We start from the raw sequence: 21541 nt of genomic DNA on the forward strand, positions 1-21541 counted from the left end.
TCTCGCTGCTCGTATCTCCTTTAAGGGCACAGGAGTAACTGATGGAGCAGAGCAGTAAGATCCACATTCTGGGGGAAGTTTACAGCACTTGCGTATGGCTACACACAGCCTGCGGATGATGGGCACAGCCTGTAGACTATCATTATGCTGAATCCCCCTGTATCTGGGGGAGATAAGAAGGGACAAAGCTGTAAGGAGCTGGGCAGGGAGGCATCTGCTCCATTATCCCCACTGATCCCTCCGCAGCAGCTTCTAATCACATTATGCAGAACTGGTAAACCCACTGTTGGAATGTGGAGACCCCCAGTAATCTATTGTCACGGGGAATGCAGAGTGGAAAATCTCAGGCATTGTGCTGATTGTGGATGCTGGAGACATGAGGATGATGATGGGGCCCCAGGCTGACATGAGTGGCCCCTGCCAGGAGCCAATGGCTGGTGCAGATGAGGATGAGGACCCCTCCAGAACAGCAATCTGCCCAGGATGTGGCTTCTTGTGACGTCACTCACAGATGTTTCTGCACGCCACGCCCCCACGTGGGACACATCGCGCGGCGCCCGCTGCAGCAGAGCTAATCCAGGGGAGCGGGCACGTCCACAACATGTAGATCCGGAGGAGAGGGAAACCCTGGGATCGGTGCGGGTCTCTGGCAGCTGTCAGTGTCAGGAGCCCCCTCCTCGCTCACTCACATGGATCGCTTTCTCTATGCAACTTGGGCGTGATCTGTATGGACCAAGTGCAATCTGGTGTCAGCTAAGCAGCTCCAGCCCTACATCCCCGGCCTGAGACGTGCCGGAATCCCGCAGAGGAAGATGTCCACAGTGGCCTACGTGGATCACTTCGCGGCGGAGTGCCTGGTGTCCATGTCCAGCCGGGCTATTGTACACAGCAGCGGGCACAAGAACGACGTCCCGGAGCCCGCGGCCCCCACGGAAGACAGGACTGGCCGGGAGAACGCCTCCCTGTTTGTGGTCGCCCGGATCCTGGCTGATTTCAACCAACAAGTCCCCGATCATGTGGAGGAGGGCGAGGAAAGCACGGGGGTGACGGCCGGGGGCGACACTGTGGCCGGGAAGCGTGGAGACAGTGCGGCCGCTGCTCCCCTCCTGCCGGAGCCGAGCGGCAGACAAAGAGGCAGACGTGGGAAAAGCCGAGGTGACCCCGAGTCACCCCTGAAGAAGCACAAGTGCCCCTACCCGGCCTGCGAGAAAGTCTACGGCAAGTCCTCCCACCTGAAGGCTCATCTGAGGACACACACAGGTCAGTGCCGGCCCGCCGGACACAGCGCTGCCGGGGGGACCGGCCACACAAAGCACAGGGGCTGCCAGCCAGGTGTGACCGGGCACGAGTGGAGGTGGCACTATGTGTGCAGGCGATGTGACCGGGCACGAGTGGAGGTGGCACTGTGTGTGCAGGCAGGTGTGACCGGGCACGAGTGGAGGTGGCACTATGTGTGCCAGCCAGGTGTGACCGGGCACGAGTGGAGGTGGCCCTATGTCTGCCAGCCAGATGTGACCGGGCACGAGTGGAGGTGGCACTATGTGTGCAGGCTGGTGTGACCGGGCACGAGTGGAGGTGGCACTATGTGTGCAGGCAGGTGTGACCGGGCACGAGTGGAAGTGGCCCTATGTGTGCCAGCCAGGTGTGACCGGGCACGAGTGGAGGTGGCACTGTGTGTGCAGGCAGGTGTGACCGGGCACGAGTGGAAGTGGCGCTATGTGTGCCAGCCAGGTGTGACCGGGCACGAGTGGAGGTGGCACTGTGTGTGCAGGCAGGTGTGACCGGGCACGAGTGGAGGTGGCCCTATGTGTGCCAGCCAGGTGTGACCGGGCACGAGTGGAGGTGGCACTGTGTGTGCAGGCAGGTGTGACCGGGCACATGTGGAGGTGGCCCTATGTCTGCCAGCCAGGTGTGACCGGGCACGAGTGGAGGTGGCACTGTGTGTGCAGGCAGGTGTGACCGGGCACGAGTGGAGGTGGCCCTATGTCTGCCAGCCAGGTGTGACCGGGCACGAGTGGAGGTGGCCCTATGTGTGCCAGCCAGGTGTGACCGGGCACGAGTGGAGGTGGCACTATGTGTGCAGGCAGGTGTGACCGGGCACGAGTGGAAGTGGCGCTATGTGTGCCAGCCAGGTGTGACCGGGCACGAGTGGAGGTGGCACTGTGTGTGCAGGCAGGTGTGACCGGGCACGAGTGGAGGTGGCCCTATGTGTGCCAGCCAGGTGTGACCGGGCACGAGTGGAGGTGGCACTGTGTGTGCAGGCAGGTGTGACCAGGCACATGTGGAGGTGGCCCTATGTCTGCCAGCCAGGTGTGACCGGGCACGAGTGGAGGTGGCCCTATGTGTGCCAGCCAGGTGTGACCGGGCACGAGTAGAGGTGGCACTATGTGTGCCAGCCAGGTGTGACCGGGCACGAGTGGAGGTGGCACTATGTGTGCAGGCAGGTGTGACCGGGCACGAGTGGAGGTGGCACTATGTGTGCCAGCCAGGTGTGACCGGGCATGAGTGGAGGTGGCACTATGTGTGCAGGCAGGTGTGACCGGGCACGAGTGGAGGTGGCACTATGTGTGCAGGCTGGTGTGACCGGGCACGAGTGGAGGTGGCACTATGTGTGCCAGCCAGGTGTGACCAGGCACGAGTGGAGGTGGCACTATGTGTGCAGCCAGGTGTGACCGGGCACGAGTGGAGGTGGCACTATGTGTGCAGGCAGGTGTGACCGGGCACGAGTGGAGGTGGCACTATGTGTGCAGGCAGGTGTGACCGGGCACGAGTGGAGGTGGCACTATGTGTGCAGGCTGGTGTGACCGGGCACGAGTGGAGGTGGCACTATGTGTGCCAGCCAGGTGTGACCGGGCACGAGTGGAGGTGGCACTATGTGTGCAGGCAGGTGTGACCGGGCACGAGTGGAGGTGGCACTATGTGTGCCAGCCAGGTGTGACCGGGCATGAGTGGAGGTGGCACTATGTGTGCAGGCAGGTGTGACTGGGCACGAGTGGAGGTGGCACTATGTGTGCAGCCAGGTGTGACCGGGCACGAGTGGAGGTGGCACTATGTGTGCAGCCAGGTGTGACCGGGCACGAGTGGAGGTGGCACTATGTGTGCAGGCAGGTGTGACCGGGCACGAGTGGAGGTGGCACTATGTGTGCAGGCAGGTGTGACCGGGCACGAGTGGAGGTGGCACTATGTGTGCAGGCTGGTGTGACCGGGCACGAGTGGAGGTGGCCCTATGTGTGCCAGCCAGGTGTGACCGGGCACGAGTGGAGGTGGCCCTATGTGTGCCAGCCAGGTGTGACCGGGCACGAGTGGAGGTGGCCCTATGTCTGCCAGCCAGGTGTGACCGGGCACGAGTGGAGGTGGCACTATGTGTGCCAGCCAGGTGTGACCGGGCACGAGTGGAGGTGGCACTATGTGTGCAGGCAGGTGTGACCGGGCACGAGTGGAGGTGGCACTATGTGTGCAGGCAGGTGTGACCGGGCACGAGTGGAGGTGGCACTATGTGTGCAGGCTGGTGTGACCGGGCACGAGTGGAGGTGGCACTATGTGTGCCAGCCAGGTGTGACCGGGCACGAGTGGAGGTGGCCCTATGTGTGCCAGCCAGGTGTGACCGGGCACGAGTGGAGGTGGCCCTATGTGTGCCAGCCAGGTGTGACCGGGCACGAGTGGAGGTGGCACTATGTGTGCAGCCAGGTGTGACCGGGCACGAGTGGAGGTGGCACTATGTGTGATGGCTGGTGTGACCGGGCACAAGTGGAGGTGGCCCTATGTCTGCCAGTCAGGTGTGACCGGGCAAGAATGGAGGTGGCCCTATGTGCAAGCAGGTGTGATCGAGCACATGTGAGCGGAGGTGGCACTGCATCTGCCAGCCAGGTGTGACCGGGCACGAGTGGAGCTGGCCGGGTGGGTGCCGAGAGGAGTAATCGTACACGGGTGCAGGTGGCACTATATGTACCAGGCTTATGTGAGTGGAGGTGGCACTATGTCTACCAGGCAGATGTGATCGAGCACATGTGAGCGGAGGTGGCACTGTGGGTGCACAGAGGAGTAGGCGCCCACGGGTGAAGGTGGCACTATGTAGCAGGCGGCACATGTGAGCGGAGGTGGCACTGTGTGACAGCAGGGTGCAGTCACTGGGGTGGGTGCAGCTCTGCGTGTGTCAGTGTTTCCAGGGTGGGTGTGAGGCTGCAGCTGCTCTGTGGATAGGGCAGTCCTCGGTGCCGTACATGAGGCTGTGCAGGGGAGTCCCGATCACTGTAAAGTATGGAGACTTGGGAGGAGCGTGTCCCAGGCACAGAAGGCCAGCACCTCAGATGACCCCTGGGCAGCCATTGGCAGGCCGTGTGCTGCCATCCTGCGCTCCGCGCCGGCCGCCAGGTGTCCCAGTGCGGTGATGGCAGGTGAGGACATGACTCACACAGAAGCTTGTTAGCGTCTTTGTTATACGGTGACACGCCCACCTGTGACACGCCCCGCCCATCGACCACGCCCACTATAACCTTCAGGCCGCATCCCCTCCCCCTCAGTCACATGACCTCGCCCTGTGCGGGGCAGCCTCCTCTCTGGCCAGCAACAGACATCACTAAGGGATCGCAGACCAGGCAGCTTGTGCCCGGCTGTCAGCAGGTGGTCTCTGCTGAGGACAGGTAGCTGCACACTAATGCCCTGATGCTGCTGGCTGCAGGACTGTGCAGGAGGAGGCACCACAGATACATGGGATTGTGCCGTGATACAGCATCACTACAGTGCTGTGTCATTAGTGGTATAGGGCGAGGTGCTGGGCCATATATCCACACATTGCAGATTTGTTTGCAAAAAGTTCTGTTATGTTTAATATACACAGAAGAAAGAGATATTATCTAGTAACTATCACTTTTCCTCCTTTGCAATGTGCCTCCTCTGTCATTGCTCTGGACATAGATGAATAATGAATAAATTGTCAACTGGATGTTACCGGTTGGGGGTGTGACCCTGCACAATGTCATAGGCCAATGAGTATTGACAGATAGTGTAGGATTATGCCCCTTTAACAAGAAAAAAATGGATAAGCCTAGTTATTAATTCATACATTTCCAGGAAGAATAACAGAGGAACAGTGCAATGCAGAGTTAAAAATGCTCCAGAATTATTACTTGAAAATACAAATGCTTTGTATAGCGGGTGCAGCAGGCTCCTCCATAACCCAAGGTGTGCAGCAGGTCCTCCATAACCCGAGGTGTGCAGCAGGTCCTCTATAACCCAAGGTGTGCAGCAGGTCCTCCATAACCCGAGGTGTGCAGCAGGTCCTCCATAACCCGAGGTGTGCAGCAGGTCCTCCATAACCCAAGGTGTGCAGCAGGTCCTCCATAACCCGAGGTGTGCAGCAGGTCCTCTATAGCCCGAGGTGTGCAGCAGGTCCTCCATAACCCGAGGTGTGCAGCAGGTCCTCCATAACCCGAGGTGTGCAGCAGGTCCTCCATAACCCGAGGTGTGCAGCAGTTTCTCCATAAACCGAGGTGTCGCAGGTCCTCTATAACCAGAGGTGTGCGGAGGATCCTCCATAACCCGAGGTGTGGCGGGTCCCCTGCTACCCGGTGTGTGCGGCGGGCCCCCTGCAACCCGAGGTGTGCAGCGGGCCCCCTGCAACCCGAGGTGTGCGGCGGGTCCTCTGTGTAACCCGAGGTGTGCGTCGGGTCCTCTGTGTAACCCGAGGTGTGCGTCGGGTCCTCTGTGTAACCCGAGGTGTGCGTCGGGTCCTCTGTGTAACCCGAGGTGTGCGTCGGGTCCTCTGTGTAACCCGAGGTGTGCGTCGGGTCCTCTGTGTAACCCGAGGTGTGCGTCGGGTCCTCTGTGTAACCCGAGGTGTGCGTCGGGTCATCTGTGTAACCCGAGGTGTGCGTCGGGTCCTCTGTGTAACCCGAGGTGTGCGTCGGGTCCTCTGTGTAACCCGAGGTGTGCGTCGGGTCCTCTTTGTAACCCGAGGTGTGCATCTAACTCAGACAGTTTGGTTACTAGGTGTATGGGCCGCCTAACACTCCCATCTCCATGTAAAGACAGCACCGACAATTTAAAGGGTTATTGCCAAAATGTACAGTTAACACATATTCAAAGAATAGGAAGTGACATGCAGATTGGTGGGGGTCTGGCTTTGAGTCCCCTGCATTTTCAAAGAATCAGGATTTGTAATGTCCCATGAGAATAGAGTGAAGATGCCAATTCCTTCTCTATGTGACCCCTGAGCCGAGCATTGTACCAGTGAGATCAGAACTGTGATGTCTGGATGAGGTGATTATGTGGCTGTGTTTGGCCCAGGACTGGTGATGTAATATGGGCACAAGATTTAGTGCCATCAGTGAGGCATTACCCGGGTTCACTGATGCTGCCTTCTCCATGAGCGTATGCGCCTACTGGGCCATAGGGTTGGTGGCACTTAGAGGTGTCATATTCTCTGTACATGGGCACTGGATGGCTTAGGCCAGTTTCACATACCCATGTATCACAGTCTGAGTTCGGATGTACGGACCAGCTGCGGGTCTCCTGCCCTTTACCCCACAGTCTCCTATGCACCCGGCCATAAGGCTTTTGAGTTCAGGTCTGGAGACTGGTGTCTGGTCCATTTAGTACATACTATGCCCTATGGTACGGGGCATGATGATATGCTGATGTGTGAATCTGGCCTTATAATGCCATCTGTGGGGGCAGTAAAGGTATCGCTCCTCAGAATGGCACTCGGGCTGGTTCCTGTGTGGGCGCTGTATGCTGCTGCTGCTCTTGTTGGAGCATTATAGTATGTGTGCTCCTGCCTGTGAAATGCTGCTTCACCCGTGGCCCCTTCTGTCTGAGTGATTCACTCTTTCCTTCTCCCAATTAAGGGATGGATGGCCCCCATAGAGGGGCCTCCAGTGCACAGCCCTTCACAAAAATGTGTGCTTGGTGCATTATAAGGAGGGTCTTTTCAGAGAAGAGGGAAGGAACGTGGAGGCTTCGTCCACATGGGACTGACTGATCTGCTGCAGACTTTCTGCAGTGCCAAGATAAACGCAGCAAATCGTATGTTTTTATCAGTAGGAAGGGTAAAATCCTCAGTAACTATCTGCCTCAGGCAGTGGAGGCTGGGGGTGTCAGGTCCTCACCTCTGGGCGTGGATGAGAAGCCTTCTACTACGCTGGTCCCGTCTATGCAGCAGATTTTCTGCTTCCAAATTCGCATCAGATTTGCTCTCTATTTGCAAGTTGGAAACCTAAAATTCACACACGACAAATTTGTTGCAGAAATATCTGTGACTCACATTCGCCTTAAGAAACCCATGTACGTGCTGCAGAAGGACTTCTTTGTGGGAAGAAATGTCTGGGTAATCCGTCCTGACGACATAATGCTTTAGTCGTCATTCAGGTTGAACTAAAGGGAATTTCTTTGGATTTCTGACCTTTCCTAGTGACATTTAGGATGGGGCTATATGGCGACTCTGACCGTGTCCTAGGTCATGTGGCCAAGGTCTCCTGCATGCCGCTGGTACGTCACCATGGCTGAGCTCATAGGAGCACAAAGATGGCAGCCATGAGGGCCTGAATTGGCGCGCCACCCTGATCATGCCACTTAAATGCTGCAGCCAATGATTGACAGTGGCTATTAAATTGGTTCTCCTGGGATGGATAAAATAACTAAGGGTTTAAATAACTTCCTAAATACATTTAATTAGCAAATCACACTTGTTTTGTCTAAGGAGGGAATCACTATAGAATTAAAATGGCCGCCGCCTTGTTTCACTGAGAGAAGCCTGTCCTAGACTGTTAGGGCAGTGGCCTGTGAGTATGGGCAGTAAGAAGCTGCACCCTCCTTCATGGGTGGGAAGATGGTCTCCACTAATAATAATGGAGGTACCAGGGGTGCTGAGGTAGAAGGGGCCGCTCACACTTCTGTCTTTCTGAATAACAATATCAGTGTCTCCAGGTCACAGCAGAGGAGCTTCTTACTGCCCATGCTCACAGGCCGCTGTCCTAACATTCCTGTCAGTGAAACAAGCGGCGGCCATTTTAGTTCTATAGTGATTCCCTCCCTAGACAAAACTATTGTGATTTGCTAATTAAATGTATTTAGGAATTTATTTCTAATGACATTTCTTTCAGTTATTTCTTGCTGTTCCTGGAGAACCCCTTAAGGGTATATTTACTCGATGATCTTTGAGTCGGATGAAGGCGACAAAGTTTGCAAGCAGAACCCGCTTCTGGAAACGCCTGTGTTTTTCCATCCTGATTCGCTTTTGTTATAATTTCCTGAAGCGTTATGTTAACATTTTTGTTGGCGCTTTTATTTTAGAATTTTGGGGCTGTTTTGGAAGGTTTTTTTTTATATTTATTAAGCAATTGAAGTGACAACACTGACAAAATTCCTATGTGTCTTCCAGGTGTTTTTTTAGCCTTCCCAGTCACTTATAGTATAGTATGGAGCATCTTCCTAGCGGAAAATGCCAGAAGAATGGTCGCTCACTTCTTTTAACCGCTTTTCAGAGTTTTCTGAAACTTGAAGTTATTAAAAGATGCTCAAAAGGGTGAACGTATAAACAAGCAAATTGTTTCTATATAAAAACAAAGTGGAAAAATCTCTCAAGTGTTTTCTAATCATTTTTCAAGTGTTTTCAGCCTATCATTTTTGAAACCATTGTAAAAAAAAAAAAGGCACAGCCCAAAGGATGCATCCGCTTTAAAGGAAATCTGTCATTAGGTTTTTGCTATATAATCTGAGAGCACCATAATGTCGGAGCTGAGGCCCTGATTACAGCGATGTGTCACTTACTGGGCAGTTTTGCTGTTTCAATACAATAAGTGTTTTATCAGCAGGGGATTATCACTACAGGACAACTGACCTCCTGCCTCCTAGTCTAACCCCAGCCCCCAGCACTGATTAGCAGCTCTCTGTTACTATACAATATACACAGAAAGCTGTGTATGAGTGGGACAGCAGAAAAAACTGCGACCCTATCATAACTACTGCTCGCAGTAAGCTAAGTGGTACATCACTGGAATAAGGGTCCCTGTCCCTACATCATGCTGCTGTCAGATTACATAGCAAACAAAAACCTGCCAACAGGTTCCCTTTAAGAAAATAAGAAATCTGCTGCATGGACCTAAAAATTCAGCGCTGCTCCCATTTATACACATGTATATGTCAGCTGTTCATCTGATTATAGATTTTCTTTACAGTTGTCATTTCCCTTCCCCCACACAGCAGTGAACTGTCTGTCTGCCACCTTGATAAAGTGCCACTATAAAGGGCCTTTAGGCGGGTCATACAGACCCATGTCTATAAGGGTATGTGCACACAACTAGGGTTGAGCGAGTATGTTCTGTTCCGAGTATGCTCGGGCCGAGCACCGAGTAGTTACAGCTGCTCGGTGTTATGTTTGAATCGCTCCCGTGTGCATGATTTGTGACTGTTTGACAGCTTTATTACATGTGAGGAATGTGTAAGAAATAGACATTCCTCACATGTAATAAAGCTGTCAAACAGTTGCAAACCATGCAGACGGGAGCGATTTAACCATATCACCGAGCAGCTATAAATACTCGGAGCTCGGCCCGAGCATACTCGGCGAAAGGGTTAACAGAACATACTCACTCAACACTACACACAACATCTTTTTCAGGCAGGTGAATTATAAAGTATAAACCATTTTTAAAGCGGTAAGCGCTTGGTCAGGTCACTTCTGTTAGCCACTTGGTGTCTTTGGAAGCCTGAAGCACTTAAAAGACGCTCAAAGACTGAACATATGAACAGCAATTTTTTTTATATAGAACTGCATATATTCATTGTTTTGAGTATTTAGTTGGAGCTTTTTGGGCTCATTCAGACGTCAGTATTTTTCACATATGAGAAAAAGGGACTGATTATTCTGATCAGGCTACGGTCAGATGACCGTAGATTGTCTCGTCGATTGTGCAAATGACACTCTGATCAGAGTTTGATCCGAATGATCTGACTATCTTGTGAGGAGAAGATGGAGAACAAAATTTCTCCATTCTGTGAGTCTGCGGAATTTGGATTGCACTCAGATGCCATCCGAGTGCAGTCCAATGTTTTCCACGTGACCATAGACTAGAATGGATGAGTGGCATCCGATTTCCAAGTGAAATTTCAGCATGCTGCAATTTTTTTCACGGACAGATTCTGTCGGTAAAAAAAAAATCGTGTTTCAGTACTGTTCCAATGAATAAAAATCAGATGTATACGGTGAAGTGAGCAAGCCCTCAACCTGTGATCAAAGTGTGGTCTGAATGTCGTCAGGTTTTTTTGTACGCGGAGAGAAAAAAAAGAAGAGTTTCTCCATCCTTCTCCTTTGTGCCAATCCTATTTTGTAACAGACCCATGTGCTTGCGTTGCCTATTTTGATTTGACCCTCGGATTAAAATCAGACTTGTCACCAATACTTTCCTCCTACCAAGGAAAAAATCAGACGTGCACAGCCCAATAGAATAACATGGTGACAACAACGGATATCAGTCATACGAGAAAATTGGACGTGTATACGAGTCGCAGCAGGCAGTTTTCGGATCGGATCCTGCCTGAAGAAGACGTGGTGCACACATACTGTAAGACTGTCCATAGCACAATATCAGCTCAGATTGCACAGACCTCACACCGTGCCACTGCTGCTCATGTGTAACCTCAGCTAACAGGAATATTAGTTTGGTTTCATCTGGTGTCTGACCAAATACAGACTCCCCTCATGATATGAAAATACATTTTAAACACTTATTGGAAAACCCTAAATGGGTCTTGGCATATGACTGCTGCTGAGGTTGCTGGCCCCATTATGGTTTGCTCACCACCTCCGCCATTCTCATATTACTGCTTTCTGATGTAGTGTAAACTAGGCAGAACAGGACTGCACATTGTTGCCCGCACGGGCACACTTTCTATTCTGTTTGTGAATTCCCAATTGCCCGACTAGAGGAAAGCAAACACAAGTACAGTACAATAGGGGTCTGTACTTCCAAGACCCCCGTAATGAGCAAAGTAAATTCATTTTACAAAATGGCTCACTATACATAAAGTCATACAGTTTCCTTCTTGAATAGTCATTTTATTCAGGTTTTTTTTTTCTATTTTTGGCCTCGACAGGCTTTTTTGTAGCTACGAGGTATACATTATAAAATATGAGGATTACAGTGTATTATTACTTGGCTACAGAAAAAGTATAGGATCTCCGAGAAGTCAAAAATAAACTTGGAAGTCCAGTAGATGTGCCATGTGGTTTTGGTTCTGTTTTTAGACTGAAGCCATGTGTTTTCTTTCTTTCCAGTTGTAAATCAGCTGTTTTGGGAAAGTGGAAACGTCTTACAGTGCCAAAAACCTTATTTCACCCTCCAAATTTAGATCCGTTAGGTAAATATGGGAGAGCAGAGTGGGTTGTTTTCTTTACTATTTTTTGTCTTTGTGTTACTGGACTTTTTTTTTTTTTTAGTTTGCTGAAATCACAGGACACGCCAGATAGGAGCCTTGCATTGTTAGCAAACAATGGAGGTCATTTGAGTGAAAACTTAGTGCAGACACTCACATCCTGCCCTGCACACTCAGCAAGTCCTCAGAACGTCCATTAGAAGCACACGCTTGGAGAGTTCAATGGCTTTCCCATACCATGATCTCATCTGTTTACTGCTGCAATTCTTGGAGAGCAGACAATTGCAGATAGCAGTAGAGCTATGCAGAGCAAAGGTTGCCATGTACCTTACATAGCCCTCGACCTGAGCGCTAATATGCCCCCAGACCCTTCACCAATACATATGTACGCACAGCTTGGTCAAGCCATGTATTCTTAATAGGAAGAGGGTAGTAAGCAGCTGTCAGAAACCAGACTGTCCTCAAAGCCAGATGTCGGGGGTTAGGGGGGAAGCAGAGGGTCTGGTAAGTTAGATCTCGGCACGCATGATGATTTTTTTCATGTTTTTGGATTATTTATTCTCCCGATCAACCATACAATCACAGTTGTCCAAATCAAACATTAATGTGTATGGGAAGAGGGTGGAGTATCAACTAAATGTGACCATACCAACAGGATCCTAAACAGATTAGGTTCATGATGTTGAAGGAACTTGCCAACTGACCATCTAATGCAGGGGTCTCAAACTCGGCTGGGTATATGGGGCGCACACAGAAAAAAATTTAATTTGGGGGGCCGCATTCTTTGCAGGACAAAGTGACATTTTTGGTGATACCATTTTTTGTTCTATACACCTTTTGAACATTTTTGCTGTTTTATTTTTTATAGCTTGTGTCGTTATGGATGTGGCGATAATAAAACATGCACTTTTTTTGTTTACTTTAGTTTAGATATAAGGCAGCATTTTTAGTGGCAAAATATTTTTTCATGCTTTATTTTGAAGTTTTTCTGCCAAAATCTTGTAGTAACGTGCCCCACCCTGGTCTGCATCTTGTAATGTCCCCCATCTTTGTCCCCATCTTGTCATAATATAACCATACTGGGCCCCATATTGTCGTAATTTCACATACCGGTCCCCATATTGTAGATATGTCCTCATCTTGTAGTAATACCCCATCCTGGTCCCCATCTTGTTGTAATGTCCCCATCTTCTAGGAATGTCCCCATCCTGGTCCCCCTCTTGTAGTAATGTCCCCAGCCTGGTCCCCATCTTTTAGGACTGTCCCCAGCCTGGTCCCCATCTGTTAGGACTGTCCCCAGCCTGGTCCCCATCTTGGAGGACTGTCCCCTGTGCCGTTCTACACATACAAGAGAAAAAAAAAAAAAGATTCTTCTCACCTGTCCTCCGTTCCCTTGGCGTCCTTTCTGCACCTGTGGCCCGCAGGCACCATAGACCCCGATCGCGGCCCGGTCCAGGAGCTGCCGGCAGCTGCACTTCAGTTCATTGAATTGCCGCGCAGAGACCGGCTCTCCGCACAGCAATACCAGTGGCAGCCGCCGGCCTATCAGAGGCCAGCAGTTGACATCTGCGTCCCAGCGCAGCAGCGTATGACGTCACTAATAGGCCGGCGGCTGGCACTGGTATTCCTGTGCAGAGAGCCGGTCTCTGCGCTGCAATACACTGAACTGAAGCACAGCTGCTGGCAGCTCCTGGACCGGGCCGCGATCGGGGTCTATGGTGCCTGCGGGCCGCATGAAGCTGCCTGAAGGGCCGCATGCGGCCCGTGGGCCGCGTGTTTGAGACCCCTGATCTAATGTATTTATGATGGTGTTCATCTGATAGTAAAATTTGGGGGAAATATAGATATGTTTGATTTCAGCATGCCTAATCCTTTGTAATTTAGAGTTGTCTTATTCCCCTCACTACAAGGAAAACATGTTCTTCTTTGGGTAATTGTGCATGGGAGTGTCAGCCGAACCCAACTCTCTGAGAATATCCAGGAGCTATTTGGATAACGTTGTGACCACTCGGACTCACAGAAGAGCTGGCAAGAATTCTGGACACACATTGAGGCCTCCCTGAAAGTAATGCTTTCTTGTGTGTAATGTCCGGATGCTTCATCATAAGATGATGCCCAGCAGAGGTGTAATTATTGTGGCTTCAGGGTTGTAGTCACAGGTCTGCCCTGGAGCCTAGAAGGGACCAAAAGGTCCCTTTGACCCAATACTATTAAAGAACTGTGATAGTTGGGGGCGCTGTTGTAGATTTTGTATTGGCGCCAACGAGTTTCAAGATACACCTCTGAGCCCCAACGTTCAGACACACTTTCAAGGTGTGACCTGTAAAAGCAGAGGTAGGTTGGACATGGCGCTTACGGTACATGCCTTGCGGAAGATCAAACCTAAATGTTGGCAAGTATGAACTAAATGAAAGTGTATTTCCACCTTAAAGCCAGCAATACACAAGATATGTTTCTACAGATTTCCCCATAGACATGCGAACTCTCATAGGCTAAGAGGGTATGTTCTTAAGGGAGAAAATCGTTTTCAAACATCTCTGACTAGACTTTTCGCCTGTGTCACCCCTCCATTTCCGATGCTGGAGTACTGTCAGGCTGCCTCTATACACATTTGGTCGATATCAATCCTGACAAAGTCGAATGTGTGTGGAAAACTTCACCTTCCTCTTGATCCCATCTTTTTCAGCTGGCTGACCGCTATGGGGTTGGGCTATATTGAGGGACAAAGGCTCTTGAAGTGTAATGGTTTCATGTATATTTGCTTCTGAGTCTCCCTCTGGCCCTTCCCTCTTCCTCCCTCTCCAGAGAATTTCATAAACCACAACGGTCATCTTATCAATCGGTGAATTGGATAGGAAATGGTCAGTCAAGGAGGAAAAAGCAGCAGATTGCTCTAATATGATACATTGCAAAGTTTTTTATCTTGACTTTTACTATAGATTTATGGGGGGGGGGGAATTGAAACGGTGGTTACTCTTAAAAAAACAAAACAAGCCACATGCTTACATGAACGTTGTCTTCTGCTTGAAAGAAAAGTACTTTGAAGCAGTCACTTAGGACTTTATTCTGTGTCAAGTGGTGTAATAATCTGACATTTACTGCAGTCAGGCACCTTAGCTCTATTGTGTTTTGCGTGCTGCCTTTTATACAGTACATTGTGTTAGGTAAGAGAGGACATAAAAGGCAATGCTTGTATAGCGCTGTGCTGCATACACTATTACAAGCCGGTGAACCACAGCATTAAGAATATAAGAATATTGTGAAGGTTGCAATAAAAGATTTACACATAAATACAGATGTCTTACATATATGAAACCTGGGACTGGCTTGCACATTATATTAAAAATACAGCACTGTGCCTTCTGTATGGCACGGCGGCTGCAGGTAATATATTATTATGAGATATTTGCTACCAATAAATCACACCTCTCCTCTCATACAGAAAATGTAGGCCCGCCACTGACAATCTCAATTACAGAGTCAGACACGAGGGTTTTACAATGAAGTCGGCCGGGGAAGATCATAATAAAAGATTAGTATTCTCCCCAGTTATGCATAAGTGAGGCTCATTCCCATCTACAATTTGACTACTCTGCCATTGGCTTGGACAGTTTTGCAGCTTGTCTATAGATGGGAGGAATGACAAGTCATATGTCAGCCTGGACATTGTTGTGTTAGCTTACACACTGCAAAGTGTTCATTGTGCACAGGTGCTGGAAAGTGCCGCAGTGCATCTGTGTTTGAACAGATGGTGGGGGCGAGGAGGGGCCAGAATTGGAATTTTACTGTTCTGGCCATCCACAGTATGTAGAAATTTTTCTAAATTTCCCTTGTTAGGAAAGAAGGTTCATTATTAGGAGATCAACGCCATTCTGTACATCTTTGGGTAAAATTTGACTAACTCCGGTGTTTCCATTGAAAATGAATGGAGAGGAGGTGTACACACTTGACCTACGCTCAATTCCGACGAGGCTGTTAGTCTCATTCTCGAGCTTGGTAGGTGTCCAAATAGTCAGAGCCCCTGCAATCAGGAAGTTATTCCCAAACTTGATACAACCCCTTTAAGGGTAACTTCACACATACTATTATTTGGAGAAAAAAAAACCTCTGTTTAGCACTGTTTTACCTTACGTTGTCAAGAACCCGGATCCCATGTCCCCCATTTGAAAGTGCATGCTTGCTACTTTGCCATTCATTGTTTATAGAATGTATGAAAACAGCTTCATACATAGGGGTCCCAACTGTGAAAATTGATAGAAATCATACAGTCATATGAAAAAGTTTGGGCACCCCTATTAATCTTAAGCTTAATGTTTTATAAAAATTGGTGTTTTTGCAACAGCTATTTCAGTTTGATATATGTAATAACTGTTGGACACAGTAATGTTTCTGCCTTGAAATGAGGTTTATTGTACTAACAGAAAATGTGCAATCTGCATTCAAACAAAATTTGAAAGGTGCATAAGTATGGGCACCCTTATCATTTTCTTGTTTTAAATACTCCTACCTACTTTTTACTGACTTACTAAAGCACTTTTTTTGGTTTTGTAACCTCATGGAGCTTTGAACTTTATAGCCAGGTGTATGCAATCATGAGAAAAGCTACTTAAAGTGGCCACTTGCAAGTTGTTCTCCTGTTTGAATCTCCTCTGAAGAGTGGCATCATGTGCTCCTCAAAACAACTGTCAAATGATCTGAAAACAAAGATTATTCAACATAGTTGTTCAGGGGAAGCATACAAAAAGCTGTCTCAGAGATTTAACCTATCAGTTTCCACTGTGAGGAACATAGTAAGGAAATGGAAGAACACAGGGACAGTTCTTGTTAAGGCCAGAAGTGGCAGGCCAAGAAAAACATCAGAAAGGCAGAGAAGAAGAATGGTGAGATCAGTCAAGGACAATCCTCAGACCACCTCCAGAGAGCTGCAGCATCAACTTGCTGCAGATGGTGTCACTGTGCATCGGTCAACTATACAAGGCACTTTGCACAAGGAGAAGCTGTATGGGAGAGTGATGCGAAAGAAGCCGTTTCTGCAAGCACGCCACAAACAGAGTCGGCTGAGGTATGCAAAAGCACATTTGGAGAAGCCAATTTCTTTTTGGAAGAAGGTCCTGTGGACTGATGAAATCAAGATTGAGTTATTTGGTCATACAAAAAGGCGTTATGCATGGTGGCAAAAAAACACAGCATTCCAAGAAAAACACTTGCTACCCACAGTAAAATTTGGTGGAGGTTCCATCATGCTTTGGGGCTGTGTGGTCAATGCTGGCACTGGGAATCTTGTTAAAGTTGAGGGACGCATGGATTCCACTCAGTATCAGCAGATTCTTGACAATAGTGTTCAAGAATCAGTGATAAATATGAAGTTACAAAGTGGATGGATCTTTCAGCAAGACAATGATCCAAAACACCGCTCCAAATCTACTCAGGCATTCATGCAGAGGAACAACTACAATGTTCTGGAATGGCCATCCCAGTCCCCAGACCTGAATATCATTGAACATCTGTGGGATCATTTGAAGAGGGCTGTCCATGCTCGGCGACCATCAAACTTAACTGAACTGGAATTGTTTTGTAAAGAGGAATGGTCAAAAATACCTTCATCCAGGATCCAGGAACTCATTAAAAGCTACAGGAAGCGACTAGAGGCTGTTATTTTTGCAAAAGGAGGATCTACTAAATATTAATGTCACTTTTCTGGTGAGGTGCCCATACTTATGCACCTGTCAAATTTTGTTTGAATGCAGATTGCACATTTTCTGTTAGTACAATGAACCTCATTTCAAGGCAGAAACATTACTGTATCCAACAGTTATTACATATATCAAACTGAAATAGCTGTTGCAAAAACACCAATTTTTATAGAACATTAAGCTTAAGATTAATAGGGGTGCCCAAACTTTTTCATATGACTGTATATTTATTGCCTATCCCATGGATGTTGATAAATTTTGCTTCCTCCTACAAAAAGGATCTGCTCTCCTGACATGTCTGGTTTAGTACATAATTGTATTTCCTACGAAATATCTTTTCTGAAACTTCATTTCTCAGAACTCCTTGTTGTGTCAATCCTTTGTTATTTTTCATAGAGATTTGTGAATACGGTAAATTGACAACTAGGCATTTGCCTTCACAATCTCCCGTTGTAAGCATTGATTGGACAGTGTTCAGGGACACATCCAGTTGTTAATTTATTTATAAGAATGTAAGCGAAATAGCAAAGGAATGACACAATACAGAGTTGTAGGTGACGCCAAAATTGGGTAATACAGACATTTACTCAAACAGTAAAGTTGATAGGTTTTCTCGAAAAAGACCTGTCTCTTGTCATTAATATGTAACTACTTTGCTTGGTCTAAATATCACAGCCCTTTTGTTTTTGGTACTGCTGTTTTTTGGGGTTCTTTTTTGTTCCTTCTGTTTCCAAGATATGGTTCGGTCATTGTTGTATGTAAATCTAGTTTTCGTTAGTGATCTTCATGAAGACCTCCACAGAGAAGAGGATCATGCATCTTGGAGTTCATTTTTGCATTTATTACAAATTTTTAACTGATTACCTTCTGCAGTTACTATATATCATAATACACGGCTGGCTGCAGAATGCTGTTCACTGTGAAATCATGTCAATCAGCGTCTTTGACTGCTCAATTCCTGGCAGCTCCTCTCTTCTGAACCATCATCTGAGTTCAATTATAATCATATCTTCAACTTTAATTTGATCATAATTGAGCTTAGATGATCGTTTGGAAGACAAGAGTCGTCAGACAAATTTGTCAGTGAACAGCATTCTGCATCTTGCCATGTATTGTGATAAGTGGAAGCTGCTGAAGCCAAATCGTTGAACATTTTTTTTAATGTAACTCATTTTGAAAAATTATTTTTAGCTAAAATTCGATGCATTTCAGTAAAAGAAAAAAGTCCCCAAAAATGTTCAAAAAGCCTAAATCCACCATGGCTGATCTTTGACAAATGACATAAAAAATTCAGAATCTGAGTACACACTGCCAACTTCCTTAGCATATGTTCTCATGGGGTACGAGTGTTGGTGTCTAAACTATAACTCTCACAATTGTGAATGTCCTGAGGAAAACCACCGCTGTTATGATCAGCTAAAATGTTAATTATTGTCCCATAGAGGATTTATTCAATTAAAAAATCCTGAGCCTATATTTAGTGTAATATTAGAAGTTAAGAGCTAGAGCAGGTTGCTTTCTTCCATACACTAATGGTTTGCCAGCCCTTTTTTTGTTAATATGGGTCAACTGAAGACATCATTTTTCTGCCAAGTATGTGAGCTGCCAAGTTTGCTTCCTACTTCTCTATTATCTGTTGAGTCTTACTGAAAGCAGACCTCATCTTAGATTAAATGGAGGATTAGGGTTTACTCCACTCTGGCACAGTGTCAAATAGTCTGCCAGACATATAATACTAGAGATGCAGCCATCCTGATAGTGCCTCCTTTTTATATCTCACACCACAATGTCTTCTGCAGGTGAAATTCTCAAGAGTTTCCCCCAAACCTCTCTCTCTTTTTTTTATGAAGAGTTACAAAAAACGTAATCCTTTTAGTGCCAGCATATCAGATGGCTCATAAATCAAGTCGTAATAGAAACCCGCCTTCTATTGCAATAGAAAACCACAGCCAACTTTGAAAATGGCATGCTTTTCCAGTGGGAGAGATTCATCAAACTCGGTTACGTGTTAATGTGGCTGTAAATCCTATTGACGTGAATGGTAGTTACAGGCAAGATGGCTGAGACCTAATGGAGTTTGATGAATGCAGCCCTTCTGGATCTTGCACATTAGTGATGCCGTTTGCTGACCTCCCATCATAGAGGTTGGCACACTCAGTTGTGATACACAGGTGTCAGCATATTTTCCCCAGAATCACCCAGAGCTTGTGGTTACATTGCTTAAGATAAGATTTCCTAATCTTCTTTAGGTGACTTGCAGGCTTTCTCAATGTCTTAAAGATTTACACATAATTCTAGAGAAATTGTCCAAGGTATCATATTATCATTATATTGATTGATTTACTTCTTTTTGTATTGATTATATAGCATCAAATTTTTTTGATGGCAATGTAAATGAATTGTCATGATTCACATCATTCTCTGTTCCCACCGGCCTCGCAATCTAAGTTGTCAGACTTACTAAAGCCGGTTTCTGACAGGCGTATTTCACGGTCCGTATACAGACCGCACTGCCCATCCTGACCGCGGGGGTCTACCAACCCAAACTTACAGCCTTCTATGTGTCTACGTGGCTGTATGTTTAGGTTGGAAAACCTGCGGTCAAGTCCATTCATTGTGGTCTGAGTACGGACCATGAAGCACGGATGTGTTAAGGCCAATTTTATAGAAGGACAAATAACTGCTCAGTATGTTTTTGACATATTGGAGTAAACTAGAATTACCCATGTAAAAACACATGGAGAACATACAAAGTCCATGCAGATGTTGCCCACAACCAGACTCGGAACCTCATTTAGCAACGAAAATTCCAATTGATGCCTCATGTTGTAGCAACAAACAGACATTTACCTAATAGGAGTTATTGAAGACGGTGCAGAGAATTTCTGAAAATATGAATTACTATTTTTGTTATGTGCTTTCTATTGCTTTATGTGCATTTTAGCTTTCTTAGGTTAATAATTACAGAAAAAGAAGATTTGTGGAAAGGGGGATTGGACACATTGGATTTCACTTAGCCGTGTATGTGGTAGAGTTCAGTGAAACATAGAGGCAAAAGAAAACCTCTACATCCATCCTGTTGTGTGCTTTGTTTTTTGGACTTTTTTTTTCCCAAGCGGTGTACATTTTCCAGTGTTATTCTGGGGCCGTGTAGTAGTATTTTTTCTTTGCAGGGCTTCAAATCCAACCAAAGACAACATCTGCATGGAGTTTGAATGTTCTCTCCATGCTTTTTTGTTTTCTCTAAGTACTCCGTAACCACCCACATTCTAGAGACATACTGATAGAAATTTGGCTTATGAGCCGTACTGTGGACATTAGATAACTTAGCCAATCCCACCCTAATCAGTAGGTTTAGCAGGTTTAGCATCTGTTGGCCAATATTCTCTTGATGGCAGATAGGCATCAGGCATTTTTTATTTCAACATGCAAGATCCTTTGTTCTTGCGGGAGATATTTTCTGGCAGCAGCTTATTACAATTTTATCATAAGTAGGTAGAAATGGCTGCTGGAAAATGAAGATAGCTGACTACAGTGCCCAACACTCTCTATGTGAGTCCCATGGACTAAAGCCAGCCATACTCATGAGATGCCTGTGGCTGAAAGACTTCAGACGACCATTTGGCTGTCAGCCATCTTGGCCAGCGCTCTCATACACAGAAGCATTCGTATGGCCGAGCGTTCCTATGTTCTCTATGAGGGAGACACCGCCAGACATGTTGGGTGGGGGCTTACCTCAGAACAAAACGATCAACTAGCCAAAATTGGACATGCTGGATACTTAACATCCCTGACAATCAATTTTCCAGGGCCCCTGCAGGTTTGGCAGACATTAGTCTGATGTGTATGGGGGGCTGTGGTATGGTGTGACGGCAGAGTATGCGCACTGTCTGTCTCTTCAAAGAGGGAATTCAAAAACCTAAAGAGATGAATTGGAATATAAGTTGGTGTGCATGCAACGTGTAGGTGCATGACCACACTGACCACAAAACAGACAAAACCTAAGATAAGAACAAAGTGAGCAAATACCCTGCACTAAATAAATAAATAGCAATAGTGCATGAAAATAACATGGGGTACTTGGTTAACATAATTTTGATAAAAAGAAACATAAAAGCCATCCCACCACATCATGGAGAACCTATTCGGGACTGTCCTAACCTCTAGTATTAAAACCTTACCATATGTCAAATGACACAATTGTGAATAAGGGTCGAGAAGGACCAAGGCCCTGACTAATGGACACACAGCCATGGGGAGCTATATAAACATAATGTCCAGTTCAAAGAAAAGGGAGGCCACGCTCTTATTTGCACAGAGTTCAAAAACCTAAGGAGATGAACTGTAATTTAAGTTGGTATGCATGCAACGTGTAAGCGCATGATCACACTGACCACTACACAGACCATGAGCATTCATATTGCCAAGCATTCATATGTTCTCTATGAGGGAGACACTGCCAGACATGTTTTGTGGCG

At 47.3% G+C, this 21541-nt stretch overlaps 1 protein-coding gene across 1 annotated transcript in view; it reads left to right on the forward strand.

Moving 5' to 3' along the window:
- Nucleotides 1-486: 486 nt before the first annotated feature.
- Nucleotides 487-21541, forward strand: part of KLF13 (KLF transcription factor 13) — a 114926-nt gene continuing 93871 nt past the window's right edge. The window contains exon 1 of the mRNA XM_073652913.1: nucleotides 487-1260. Within this exon, the coding sequence (XP_073509014.1) occupies nucleotides 813-1260 (448 nt within the window). The 5' untranslated portion in view covers nucleotides 487-812. The remainder of the gene's footprint in view (nucleotides 1261-21541) is intronic.

Source organism: Phyllobates terribilis, unplaced genomic scaffold (assembly GCF_046119375.1).
Source record: "Phyllobates terribilis strain yellow unplaced genomic scaffold, ASM4611937v1 Scaffold_11__3_contigs__length_659146591, whole genome shotgun sequence".
Lineage (NCBI taxonomy): Eukaryota > Metazoa > Chordata > Amphibia > Anura > Dendrobatidae > Phyllobates > Phyllobates terribilis.